The 14795-nt window shown below is 42.1% G+C and overlaps 1 protein-coding gene across 1 annotated transcript in view; it reads left to right on the forward strand.

The window, feature by feature from the left end:
- LAMA3 (laminin subunit alpha 3) overlaps positions 1–14795 on the forward strand; it is a 268808-nt gene that overhangs the window by 112966 nt on the left and 141047 nt on the right. The window contains exons 13-17 of the mRNA XM_063597229.1: positions 9446–9583; positions 12135–12181; positions 13473–13572; positions 14258–14310; positions 14538–14643. Of these exons, the coding sequence (XP_063453299.1) occupies positions 9446–9583; positions 12135–12181; positions 13473–13572; positions 14258–14310; positions 14538–14643 (444 nt within the window). The remainder of the gene's footprint in view (positions 1–9445; positions 9584–12134; positions 12182–13472; positions 13573–14257; positions 14311–14537; positions 14644–14795) is intronic.

Below are 14795 nucleotides of genomic sequence, written 5' to 3' on the forward strand. Positions count from 1 at the left end.
GTTGAATAGTATTCCCCTGTGTATATATACCTCGTTTTCTTTATCCATTCATCTGTTGATGGGCATTTAGGTTGACTTCATATCTTGATTATTGTGAATAATGCTGCAGTGAACATGGGGGTACAGGTCTATTCACAATAGCAAAGACATGGAATCAATCTAGATGCCCATCAACAGTGAACTGGATAAAGGAAATATGGTACTTATACACCATGGAATAGTATGCAGCCATAAAAAAGAATGAACTCATGTCCTTTGCAGCGACATGGATGCAGCTGAAGGCCATTATCCTAAGTAAATTAACACAGGAGTAGAAAAACCAAATACCGTATGTTCTCACTTATAAGTAGAAGCTTAACATTGAGTACACATGGACATAAAGATGAGAATAATAGACATGGGAGGACACTGGGGACTTCTAGAGGGAGGAGGATGAGAGGTGGGTGAAGGCTGAAAAACTACCTATCAGGTACTATGCTCAGTACCTGGGCGATTTTTTGGTTTCATACACCAAACCTCAGCAACACTCAGTTTACCCATATAACTAACAAACCTACACATGTACCCTCTGAACCTAAATTAAAAGTTGAAAAAAAGTGTTACCTGCATTTTAGAGCCTAAAAACCTCCATGGGGGCACAGGTGTCCCTTTCATATACAAATTCCCTTTTCTTTGGATAGATACTCAGTAGTGAGATGGCTAGATTGTATGGTAGTTCTACTTTTAGTTTTTAAAGAAACCTCCATACTGTTTTCCATAATTGCCGTACCAATTTACATTCCCACCAATAATGTATAATAGTTTCCTTTTCTTCACATCCTTTCCAGCATTTGCTATTTTTGGTCTTTTTGATGATAGCCATTCTAACGGAGATGATATCTCATTGTGGGTTTGATTTTCATTTCCCTGATGATTAGTGATGTTGAACATTTTTTCGTATACTTGTTGGCCTTTTGTATGTCTTCTTTTTAGAAATGTCTATTTATATCCTTTGCCCACTTTTAAATCACATTATTTGAGTTTTTGCTGTTCAGTTGGAAAACAAAGATTTTTGTTTTACATACATATAACATACGCATATACAGAAAAAACATATTCATAACAAAATAGGAAGAAATACGCACTACAATTACAAATACTAATTTCTGTAACAGGTCACATGGTCATAGCTGGTGTAAGTTGAGCATCCCAAATACAAAAATCCAAAATGCTCCCACATCCAGAACTTTTTGAGTGCTGACACGATGCTCAAAACAAATACTCATTGGAGAATTTTGGATTTTGAATATTCAAATTTCAGATGTCCAATCAGGTATAATGCAAATATTCCAAAATCTGAAAAAATAAAAAATCTAAAACATGTTTGGTCCCAGCATTTCGGATAAGGGATACTCAAACTGTATTTGTAACTACCTTCTTCTGCCACCCATTCCATATTCCCTTTGCCCTCAGCAAGCACCTCATGGTTCTTTACCTGGTGAAGTGACACAAATCTTCATTCTTGAAGGGTCTAGGACATCAGTAGTCTTGCCTGAATTGGGTTGTAGTTTTCCATTGACTTTAATCACAAGACATGGTAATACTAAGAGACACCTTAAGTCATCTCCTGTATTCTAGACATATTCTTCCTTACCTCCATTTTTGAAGAGCAGTTCATTTTCCCCTTGGTAATTAGTGGAACACAATTGCTTCTATCTTCATCTGTTGATTCAGAGGAATGAGGAAACCACGTAGCAGTCTTAACTTCCAGTTCAATAGAATGATCATCACGTCTCCTGGTAGAAGCATTTCTTCCTCTGGAACTAAGACCTCTCGACCACCAGAGCAGAAGGCAGCTGGGATTGGAAGCTAGTTGATTACTAGGGTTTATAGTGAGTGATGCCACTCCCATTTCTACCTCTTGATTCCTGAACTCGTGAATCTTGGCTATCAGAGAAACCATATGTTGTACAATGATTCAGAGCAGATACTGCTTTCTGGAGAAACTTGCCTCAGCCCCGCAAGGTACTGCCACCTAGCTGGCACTGTAACTGAGTTTTCAAAAGGCCATTCCACTGTTGTATTAAGCCACCTGTTCAGGATGGTGGGGAAAGTGGCAAGATTAGTGAATTCCATGACCATGGGCTCACTGCTGCATTCCATTTGTTGTGAAGCGAGTACTTTGATCAGAAGCAATACTATGTGGATACTATGACAGTAAATAAAGCATTCTGTAAGTCTACAAATGTAGTTTTGACAGAAGCATTGCATGCAGAGAAGGAATTTCTGTATCCAAGTAAGTGTCCATTCCAATAAGAACAAAACACTTCCCCTTCCATGATAGGACAGTTCAAAGTAATTAACCTGCCACCAGGTAGCCAGCTGATTACCCTGGAGAATGGTGCCATATTGAGGACTTGGTATTGGTCTCTGCTGCTCGCAGACTGGGAACTCAGCTGTGGTGAGTGGAAGTACATTTTGCTGAGCCCAGGGATAAACTCCATCCCTGCCCCCATGGCTACTTTGTTATGAGCCCACTGGACAATGATAGAAGTGGATGGGACAGAGGCTGCCTGGTATCCACAGAACAGATCCTCCTGTCTACTTGGGAAGCATTCACCTAGGACATGTTTCTTAGCCATTTAGAGAGGGTTTTCACTCAGACCCTTCCCCAGATCTTCCTGTCACCAATTTTCCAATCATGTTCCTTCAAAGTCCCTGGCCATCCAGTCAAAGAATTGGCCACAGCCCATTAATCAATATGTAATTTCACATCTGGCCATTTCTCCGTCCAAGCAAAGTGAACAACCAGCACACTGCTCAAAGTTCTCCCTACCGGGAGGATTTCCCTTCACCACTGTCCTTCAGGATGTCCCAGAAAGGCGCAAATGTGCTGCAGCTGTCCACTTTCAGGTGATGCCTGCATATCTTGCAGTACCTGGTCTAAAACAGGCCTAAGTTTTCTCTTTCTTTGTTAACTGATCACAAGGAACTCACCATAATGCTGTAGATGTGGAATGTAGCAGGAGTGTGGAGTGTGGCGTTCTTTGCACAGCTTACTTGTGTAGAGGCTGCTTGGATCCAATCTTATGTATACCACTTCCATTTGATGACGGAATGCTGCTGTGCTTGCCCAACTTATGGCTTCGTGGGTCAGATAACACCCAGTTCATAATGATCAGCTCACATCACATAGTGACTTCATGGCCCATGGTTAAGCCTTCTGTCTCTACTAAGACCCAGTAGAAAGTGAAAAGCTGTTTCTCAAAAAAAAGTTATCTGCAGAGGATGGCTTATATGCAGACGGTGGCAGGACTTTGCTCCAAAATCCTAAGGGTCTGCACTGTCGTTCACTTATGTGGGCCTGCTGAAGGCTCCAAAAAGCATCCCTATCTGCCACTGACACTTAAAAGCACCATTAGATCTGCTCAGTCATATGCTTTAAGTGGCAGAACAGCTTACACAGCAGCCTGGACCTGCTGCAGAGCCTTCCCTTGTTCTGGGACTCACACTACTGGACCCTTAGAAATTTAACTGAGGTAGAAGACTCTGGATGTTTTATTGGATTTAATTTTTACCTCCTGACACCCAAATGTCTTACCAATAAGTCTAGAGTAGTTGCTACTTCTTGTTCACTAGCTCCAATTAGCATAATGTCCTCAATGTAATAGACCGATGTGATGCCTTATGGAAGGGAAAGGTGATCAAGATCCCTGTGACCTAAATTATGACACAGGACCAGAGTTGATAGACCCCTGATGTAGGACAGTGATATAGTTTGGATGTTTGCCCCCTCCAAACCTCGCGTTGAAATCTGATCCCCAATGTTGTAGGTGGGGCCTGGTGGGAGGTGTTTGGATCATGGAGATGGATCCTTCATGAATGGCTTAGTATTGTCCTCCTGATAGTGGTGAGATCTCTCTCTGAGTTCACTTGAGATCTGGTTGTTTAAAAGTGTGTGATACCTCCCCCTACCTTGCTTCTGTTCTTGCTATATGATGTACTGGCTCCCCTTTACCTTCTGCCATGGGTTGTAAGTTCCCTGAGACCCTCACCAGAAGCAGATGCTGGCACCATGCTTCCTGTACAGCTTGCAAAACTATGCCAATTAAATTTCTTTTCTTCATAAATTACGTAGCCCCAGGTATTTGTTTATAGCAACACAAAAATAGCCTAATACAGACAGTGAAAGTATATTGCTGGCCTGGCCAGTTGAAAACAAACTGCTTGTTGGTTTTTACTAAAGGTGTGAAGGAAAAAAGCATTTGCCAGACTAACAGCTGCATTCTAGGTGTCAGGTGATATGTTAATTTGCTCAAGCAATGAAGCCACATCTAGTATAGCAGCCGCAATTGGAGTTGCTACCTGGTTAAGTTTATAATAATCTACTGTCATTATCCAGGATACATATATTTTCTGTACAGGCCAAATAGATGAATTGAATGGGCAAGCAGTAGGAATCACCACCCCTGCATCTTTCAAGTCTTTGATGGTAGCCCTCATCTCTGCAATTCCTGCAGAAATGTTGCATTGCTTTTGGTTGTACTATTTTCCTAGGTAGAGGCAGTTCTAATGGCTTCCACTTGGCCTTTTCCATCATAATAACTTCCACTCCATAGGTCAGGGAACCAATGTGAAGATTTTGTCAGTTGCTGAGGATGTATATTCCAGTTATGAATTCCAGAACTGGGGAAATAACTACAGGCTGAGTTCAGGAACCCACTGCCCTCATTATAAGATGGACCTGAGTTAAAGCTTCATTGATCACCTGACCCCCATAAACCCATACTCTGACTAGAGGGCCACAGTGACATTTTGGGTCTTCTAGAATTGGTGTCAATTTAGAGCTGATGTCCACTAATAGAAAGAATAGAAAGATCTGATTATTTCCTTTTTGCCAGTGTGTAGTCACCTTGGTAAAAGGCCATAGGTCCCTTTGGAAAAGGCTGGGAGAAAGATTTACCTTATAAATGTTTGGCGGTGGAGTGGAGTTCTTCCACAATAGTACCTACTCTCCCCTTCATTCAAAGAGTTCTGGGTCTGTAAACCAGCTCAGGTCTGGTAATTGATTGAGGGGATATGACTCCATTTTTATGTTTCAAGTTAGACTTGTTCATTTGACCTACAACTCTTCCACTTCTACAAAGCAAGTCAGAATTTGCTAGACTTCCCAGCTTTTCACTTCCAGGAACACCATGATCAACTAGTCAGCATAGGTCTCTGAGTCAGACTATTTTGACTGCTGTTTCAACTCCATTGTCCATTATGGTAACCACACCCGCCTTGCTTTTGGTGGTTTATTGCCACCACTTGGCTGCCACCAACCTGGGGCCCAATTACCCCCATTGCACTTAGGTTTTCCAACTTGATGGCAGCAGTTTCCACATCCTTGACATCTATTCTCACAGATATTCCTCAAATTGCTGTCTGTCTGTTTAAATTGGAAAAATCATTTAGTTCTTTTGAAGTGTAGCGCACCTTCTCATGGGTCATACTTTGTACTTCACCTTTCAGGGCTTGATGGGATTTGAGTCCAGTTATGAGTGGATAAGGAAAGTGGGATGGGGGTGGGTCCTGAAGAGAATCAGTGGGGTCTTCCATGACAGCTCCCTCAGGGGAGGCCATTACAGTTTTCTCGGGCAAAGCAGGGTTAACCTGCTCAAACATGGGTTGGGGGGTGCAGTTGCTTCTTCTGACAAAGAAGACTCATTGGAATTTAGGGGTTCAGTGTCCCCATCTTCGTCATGATCTTCCCATATGTCCCCAAAGCAATTTTCAAAGTCCTATTCCTTCCCAATCTATGCCCCCACTTTAACAGCAGATACTCTGCAAGGTTTGGAATTTAACTTGCATTGCAATTCAGACCTCGCAGGATGAAGATTCTTGGTTTGGTTTTCTGCAGTCTCAGCTCTGAGGCTGTAGGAGATAAGGATTTCTTTCTAGGAAGGCATAGAAACTTTCAGGTCATTTATGCTGCATCTGAGTGGGAATTCAAATCCCTCAACTCCTTTTCTTTCCCACTTTGTCCAGCCCAATTAGGAGCAACCAGCCAAGTTCATTATGCTCATTAGTTTGACGGAAATGTTCTATGTTATCAAATACGTGGTCACCCAGAACCTTGCCTATCATAATTATTTGATTAGGAGTATCTAATAGTGATATTTTTGTGTATCTCTATTACCACATCACACCGATGACTATCAGTGCTTTATTCACTATTGGAACTAGAGTCATTAGTGCTTCTAAATCTAGTCATTTAGAGAACCAATTCCAGAAACCCCCAAACCAATTCAGAGAATTTATTCTTAAAATTCTGTTCCTGGCTGGGCATTGTCTTATGCCTATAATTCCAGCACTTTGGGAGGCTAATGTGGGACAATCACTTGAGGCCAGGAGTTTGAGACCAGCCTGGGCAACATAGTGAGACCCTACCTGTATTTATGAATTTAAAAAATTCTGGTCCTCTAAGAATACTTCTCTTGGTACCAAAATCTGTATTAGTCAGGGTTCTCTAGATAGATAGATAGGTACGTAGATAGATCTTATCTAGTTACCTATGTACATATAATATATATTGTGTGAGTGTGTGTGTGTGTGTGTGTGTGTGTGTGTGTAGGGATGGGGAGAGTTTTATTTTAAGGACTTGATTCACACAGTTGTAGGGGCTGGCAAGTCCAAAATCTGCAAGGTAGGCTAACAGGTTGGAGATGCAGTCAAGAGGTGATTTTGCATCTTGAGTCCAAAGGCAATCTGTAGGCAGAATTCCTTCTTCCTTGGTGGACATCTGTCTTTTTCTCTTAAGGCCTTCACCTGATTGGATGAGGACCACTCACATGATGGAAGATAATCTGCTTTACTCAAAGTCTACTGATTTAAATGTTACTCTCATCTAAAAAATACCTTCACAGCACCATCTAGACTAGTGTTTGACCATTTGGCAACATAGTTAGCCAAGTTGACACAAAATTAACCACTGTAGAACCCAAGAACATTTCCTCGGAATTCTACCACTAGGTAGAGACTTAACCTCTGCAGACAGGCCAGCTGGGACTATGGGCCATGAGAGAAGACAGGTGGAAATGGCAGTAGGAGATCTGAGTGTTTGTCCTTCTGTCTGCCAATAGCTAGGGGAGCATTAGACATGCTTTATATGGAGTGGGTAGTGTCTTGTGGGGGTGCTTTATGCTATGTCAGTCATTCTCTAGTCTTTGTTCTGGATTTTTAGCTCTTAGAGATCAGGGAATACAGTCAACACCCAACACCCAGTATCCATGGGGGATTTGTTCCAGGACCATCCATGGGCACCAAAAGGCAAGGATACTCAAGTCTCTGTTGTAAAATGGCACAGTATTTGCAAATAAACTACACACATCCTCCTATATAAATTAAATTTCTAGATTACTTATAATACATAATATAATGTAAATGCTACATAGTTATATTACATTATTATTTTATTTGTATTATTTTTGTTATTTTTTAGTTGTGTATTTTTCTGAATATTTTTGATCTGTGTTTGAATGCATGGATCCAGAACCCACAGATATGGAAGGCTAACTATATGTGTTTTTGTATTTACCTCCACCGTAACACCTAGCAAGGGTGCTGCTGGAACACAGTAGGCCTTCAATCAATGTCTGCTGGATGGATGACTGTAAAATAGGAAAGTGAAATGATAGTAAATTCTCTGGGTCTGCAAGTACTTGTGTCTCTCTGAACAAGTCACATAGCCTGTTGAAACTCCCAGGTAATTTGTAAGTGAGTAAACTAGCCGAGTTCCCCTCCATCAGTGAGAGTTTCTTTTACGTTTCTGATGACAACACAGGTAAATTCTGTCGTTCACCATCATTTACTAAAAAGCACTTTCAGAGAAATTCACCATACATGGGCTGGGCTGTCACAGAGAATGAAAATAACATGGTCTCGTCCCTGTGGGGGCCCCATGCGCCAAGGCTTAGATTCCAAGGCTACCTGTAAATCAATTACCAGAATTGGGGCTTTACCTTATGAATCTTTTCTTTCCTAAGGCTCCAACTAGCATGGAATTTTTGAAACCTTGCAAACAAGGTTGCATCTTTTACTGTGTACACTACACTGGATAAAAATTTGGAAGTCAGATATACTAATTCATTGATTTTCATTAATTCAGTGTGGGAAAGTGTAAAGAGCACCTCCCCAAGCACTGGGGGACTTGGGTAATTAGAATAATAATGTTAGTAAGTGTGAACACTTCTTGAGCATTTCGGCTGTGCGAAGCATCGTGCTCAATGCCTTACAGCTGATGATTCTCTGATAACTTCATAAAGTAGGTGCTATTATCAGCTCCAGTTTACAGAAGAGGAAACTGAGGCTTAAAGAAGCTAAGCAACTAGCCGTGATTGCAGGGCTGTTAAGTGGCACAGCTGGTACTGGAATCCAGATGTGTCTGACTCCAAAGACTGAAGCCCTTTATTAGAGACTAATCCATTGACTTTAAAAATGCCATTTAACTTCTGAACTTCACCATGTAATAATGGGATTCAATGAGATGCTCTCTCTAGTTTCTTTCAGTTCTTAAGATGTAGAACTCTTCAGCCGGAGAAGTCAGTCAGGTCATTTCCACTGCTCATCCCTCTCCAGAAGAAGGGTTTTTGCAATGCAAATGGGGACGACCTTGTGCAACTCCAGCCCATAGAAGTCTAGTCTCATAGAGGCTAGTAGGGACCTGATCCAGTGGGAAGGGGGCCAAGAGGAGAATGAATGGCCAGCGTCTGTTCTCTCCATCCACACGTGTTTATTCATCACTTAGCCAAAGATCATGGTAACAGCTTGGAGGAGGAAGGAAACTAGGATGCCTTTCCCATCCATTTCAATGTTGCCTGCACCATTTTTTCCATGACTACTTAACTACACTAGACATTGAGAAAAGAGGTATAAAGAGAGGAGGAAAGAGAAGATCAGGGACAGATGTAGGCTGATCTGACCTGGAATGGCTTGCACTTGATATGGAATATCAAGTGGGATATGGAATTAAAGTGGCCCTCCAGTGAGTCACATCCCCCATCAGTTGTTCCCTGCATCCTCCTCCTACAAATACCAGTTTCTGTAGGTGAGCAGAATCCCCAAAACCATCACCCAGCACCTGCAAATCTTGCTGAATATGAAATTCATGACAGCAATAAAAACTAGCAGTTATTGAGTGCTCGCTATGATAGGCGTTGTCCCAAGCTCTTTTAAGTATTATCTTATGCAATCCTCACAACAAGTTATCAAATAAAAATTAGTATCACTCCCATTTAAGGAAGGAGAAACTGAGGCTTAGAGCAGTTGAGTGGCTTGTTTCAGGTTCCCGACCTCATAAGAAGTGGAGCTGGAATTTGTGTTTGGGTCTTTCTGGCTCCACCCTCATGCTCTGCTCTGGGACGTGGTTCTTCCCCCTCCTATACCTGCAACCCCCGCCTTAGTCTGATTGAATTCTTTCATCCAGCCTGCTGGTGTTCAGCCCTTGGATCCTACCAGATGCCCTGCAGCTCAGTGACTGGACAGTGTGAATGTCGGCCAGGAGTTACAGGACAGCGGTGTGACAGGTGTCTCTCAGGAGCTTATGATTTCCCCCACTGCCAAGGTAGGAAAGTCAGCAGATTGCTAGAGGGCTGGTTCCTCTCTGAAGTGTGTGCAGCCAGCCTCCCAGAGAAGCCTGCAAATCCCCCACAGACTCACCACTGGCCACCCCTACATCCTGCTTTCACAGATCTAGTCTGCTTGGTTCCTCCCCTGTTCAAGTCTGGTTTGAAAACACGTATATCATATATGTACCCTCAAAGGAATCCAGAAATGATTTTTTTAACTAAAAATAATGTGAATTTCCATGTGCTATACATGTGGGTTTCTTGGTTCACATGTCAGTTTTCTGTGGATAGCATTGTGGCATAGGTGACTCCTTTGAGTTAAAGGGGCCATTTGTTGTCTTCTGTCCCGAGGCATCATGCCTTCTTTTGCTCCCAGCTTGTGGTGCTAATGCTGGCAGCACTGTAATGTTTCTAACAGATCCACTTGCCAGCAGGCTTAGCAGGACCTTTGCTGTGTTTCGGGCCTCTCTCCCTGCCCTCCTCTGGCCTTCTGGGGGACCGTGTCATCGTACTTCAGCCCAAGTGTTGGGGAAGGCGGGTGGGATGCACTGGAGTCTATGCAGTTTGGAGAGAGTGCACTGAGGGGGAGATGAAAACCAAGCCTGCAGCTGTGGGACATGGTTGGTATTCATCCCTCTGTTGATATGAGAGATTAAGGCTTGCCCATGTACCATGGCAGAGGGGACAGAAATGAGATGTCCACAAATTTCCCTGGGCTCCCTGGTGTGTGCAGCCAGAGAGCAGACCAGTAGCTCTTGTCAATTTCAGAGAACTCTTGCTACTGTGAAGAGGTGTTTGTGGAAGGCTGACCCAGACTATCCATCAGAAGAATGTGGTTTCTCAGACCCCTTCCTGCCCTTTGAAGACAGGACTGACTTCATTTCCCAGAATCTTCCTAACCAGAATCCTCTGGAGACCAGGTTTCCTTGAGGGTGGAAGTTGCAGCAGGCAGTCAGAGTAGGGTGCTTGCCTTTCAAAAGGCCTGAAGGTCCCTAGGATGCGAGGACATCCTGCATGGGTCTGCTCACCTCCATGGGCCTCAGGAGCAGAAGGAAGTGCTGTGGCTGCCTGGCAGAGAAGCTGAGCAGCCACAGTCATCCCAGGGCTAGATGGCAATGTTTGTGTCCTGGAGAGGAACCCGAGGTTGGGCATGGAAAACAAACAGCTGGAAATTTGTGTTGGGTATTACGGAAAAATGCAGGGAACGGGAGAACATCAGAAAAGAAAGAGAGGGCAGGGTGGCTCATGCTTGTAACCCCAGCACTTTGGGAGGCTGAGGCGGGAGGATTGCTTGAGGCCAGGAGTTGGAGACCAGCCTGGGCAACATAATGAGATCCTGTCTCTAGAATTTTTATTTATTTTTTATTTGATTTGTTTTTTTTGAGACAGAGTCTCGCTTTGTCCCCCAGGCTGGAGTGCAGTGGCACGATCTCAGCTCACTGCAAGCTCTGCCTCACGGGTTCAAGCAATTCTCCTGCCTCAGCCTCTCAAGTAGCTGGGATTACAGGCATGTGCCACCATGCCCAGCTAATTTGTTGTATTTTTAGTAGAGATGGGGTTTCACCATGTCAGCCAGGATGATCTTGATCTCCTGACCTTGTGATTTGTCCGCCTTGGCCTCCCAAAGTGCTGGGATTACAGGCGTAAGCCACCACTCCCAGCCTCTAGAAAATATTTTTTAAAATAACCGGGCATGGTGGTGCATGCCTGTCATTCCAGCTCCTCAGAAGGATGAGGTGAGAGGATCACTTGAGCCCAGGCATCGGAGGTTGCAGTGAGCTATGATCGTGCCACTGCACTCCAACCTGGAAGACAGAGCAAGACCCTGTCTCAAAAAGGAGAGTGAGAGAGAGAATGAGAATCATCAAGGGGAAGCTGAGGCAGACAGAAACAAACAAAGCCAATAGGGTTAAGGAACAATTTATAAGCAAACAAGATCCTATTATGGATTTATTTAAATGATTTGAAAAACCAGACTCAGAACAGACTTACCCAGTTCAAACACTGTGTAATTGTAATACTGAAACATTGCAAGATCCCAATTTATTGAAGAGAGATTATATTTGGTTTGTAGTGTTATAGTAAGTCAGGAAAACAAACCAATTGATTTTATAAATAACTTCAGTATGGGTGGGAACAAGGAGGTGTGATAATTAAAGATGTACTTAGAAATTCTAGAAGGTCTTTTAAATGGGCAATTAAAAATCTCTTGGTACAATATTGCCCTCTTCTGGACAATACTAATGATGCTCAAAATTTTAGAATCTTTCTCTAATCTCCTCCTTCATCATCAATTAGAAGTGAACTGTCATGAGTAGACAGGATAGGGATTTGTTCAGTGGCAAAAGAGGTAATTTGGGGATTAAGGACCATAAATGTCATTCAAGATGCCTGACTATGAATTGCATGCAGACTTTGCCACACATCTATCGAAAATATAAATGTAGATACACTGTTTTTGAAAACAAAACATTTAAAACTTGAAACATCAAAACAAAGAGAAAAACAAACTACCAGATAATTTAAAAATTTCTGAATCATATTCAGGTTCCAGCAGTGCTTGTGACCCAGCTGGTACCATCAACTCCAATTTGGTAAGTAGACTATAAAAGGGTTGCAATTCTAACTATCTCTATTATTCTCATACATGTTAAGGACTAACAGTGTGGGCACTTCCAGAAATTCAAATAAGACCCAAGGCTAAATTGCTTAAAGAGGTCATTGTTGTTTTTCAAAGAGCATATGTGATTTTGTGATTTTTTTTTTCAAAAACAAAAAAATAAGATTTAGTTAAACTTGTTACTCTGGAGTCCTAGAGTTTAACTCTTACTGCAGGTTTGTAGGTTACTCAGAGGGTGTTGCCTCTGTGGAGCCCTGCATGTAAGTCTGACAAACATAATTAATAACATTGAGAAAATCAATGGCCAAGGACACATTAAATAAAGTTGGCTGTGTACAAAATAATTACAATTTATTTTATATTATTCCAAGCACAATACCATGGTATTCTGAACATTTTTTTTCTTTTTCTTTTCTTTTCTTTCTTTCTTTTTTTTTTTTTGCTCTTGTCGCCCAGGCCGGAGTGCAGTGTCGCGATCTCAGCTCACTGCAACCTCCGCCTCCTGGGTCAAGCGATTCTTGTGCCTCAGCCTCCGAGTAACTGGGATTACAGGCACGCCCCACCACACCTGGCTAATTTTTGTATTTTTAGTAGAGATGGGGTTTCGCCATGTTGGCTAGGCTGGTCTCGAACTCCTGACCTCAGGCGATCCACCTGCCTCAGCCTCCCAAAGTGCTGGGGTTACAGGTGTGAGCTACCACACCCGGACTATTCTGAACAATTTTCTGAGATAATTTAGAAATTGTCTGTCTTCTTGGCCTCAGAGCCTAGAGATGCCGACTTCCAGGCACAGAATGGATGGAGTGAAAGAGGTTCTGCCATCCTTCCCATAAGCCTTGATGACATTGATGCAAGGCCGTGATCTTGCATGTTACAAAAGCACTCTCAGATAAACAATTCTTAACTGATTTTCAACATGTTAAATATTCAGACATTTTTTCTATTTAAATTGGTAGTCTATGCTGTAACAGTATCAACAGACACTGACAATGTTATAAGAGTGATTTTTAAATTTTCTTTATCCTTATTTTCCAGTTTCTTTTTAACCACAAATGTGGATTACATGCATAACAAATAAATGAATAAAAATAAACAAAAGCAATTAGCAGACTGTTGAAATCAACCCAGTATTTTTTCCCCCTGGATACACTTAATTACTTTTCATGACCAAAATATGTTTCTGTGACAAGTCTTTGCTCACGCACATGTTTGAAAACATGTCTTAATTCCAAGATGTCAAATGTTTGTTTGATTTTCATTCAAAGGGGTATTGCCAATGCAAGCTTCATGTTGAAGGTCCTACTTGTAGCCGCTGCAAACTGTTATATTGGAATCTGGACAAAGAAAACCCCAGTGGATGTTCAGGTAGGTTTCTTATATGTCATAATTTACTATATTGTAATGTTCTCTTAATTTTCTCTGCCTCAGTGACTAAATCCACAAAAGAGCTATTTGTTGAATCACTTCAATTTGACAAGATTCTATGTAATGTTCTGATGTTTTCCCCCCACTTTTGACAGAATTTCTGTCACTTTCAAAATCTTAGCAAGGGATTTCTATCCTGTTTCTGTATGTATTTTGTTGTTTGAGAAGACAGCTACTTGATAAATGGTTTTTATGTCCTTGTTTTTATAATTTACTTTTTCTGGTTTAATTTTAATTTTATGCTTATATCGGAGCCAGTATAAGGACTTAAAAACACCGAGTTAAGGATACTGAATAACCTTCAATAGAGTGTATTTTCATGCATGCATATCAGTAATGACCTCGGCATTGGAATCATTCAAAAATCCCATGATGTTGCAGCTTTTGTCATGAAGTAGCCATGAACTAGCTGTTACTTTTTGTAAATGGATAGTGTGGATTGGTCTGTTCTGCCAACTTCAGAAAGCATTCTAATTTTAGGCCTCAGCGATCCAAACTCTCATTCTGTTGAACTGCGCTGGCAAGGCCAACTGCACACGTTGTGTTGCAGCTGTGTAATGTTCCCAGAGCCAGGAACTGTCTTTTGTGTCTCCCTTAGTTCAAGGATGCTCTCTTATCTCCACAGAATGCAAGTGCCATAAGGCGGGAACAGTGAGTGGAACTGGAGAGTGTAGGCAGGTAAAGTGGGCTGAGTTTTCATGTGACAACAGCAGAATGCTACAGCAACTGCTTGTGGGGTTTCTGGGGGCGTGTGTTAGTACCTCTGTCATTCTACAGAGCATGGTAATCCTTTCCAGATCCTGGCTACACTGCTTCCTATTATACAGTGAGCCAGTTTTCAATCTTGAAGATTAGTGAATTCTGTAATTATATCAAATGTTGTCATCTGGCTCACTGTTCTGCAGGGAGATGGTGACTGTCACTGCAAGTCCCATGTGGGTGGCGATTCCTGCGACACCTGTGAAGATGGATATTTTGCTTTGGAAAAGAGCAATTACTTTGGGTGTCAAGGTAAATAAGTCCATTGGGCCCTGAGCAAAGCACAGTGTTGATGGACAAAGATGGTCTAAATAACATTTCTTCTGAGTTTGTCATCTTCACGCAGACTTTCTGACGGAATGGCCCTGAAACATTCTGTCCAGGGAATTTGGCCAAACATTGAT

The sequence above is a fragment of the Pan paniscus genome, chromosome 17, assembly GCF_029289425.2.
Source record: "Pan paniscus chromosome 17, NHGRI_mPanPan1-v2.0_pri, whole genome shotgun sequence".
In the NCBI taxonomy this organism is placed as follows: Eukaryota; Metazoa; Chordata; class Mammalia; order Primates; family Hominidae; genus Pan; species Pan paniscus.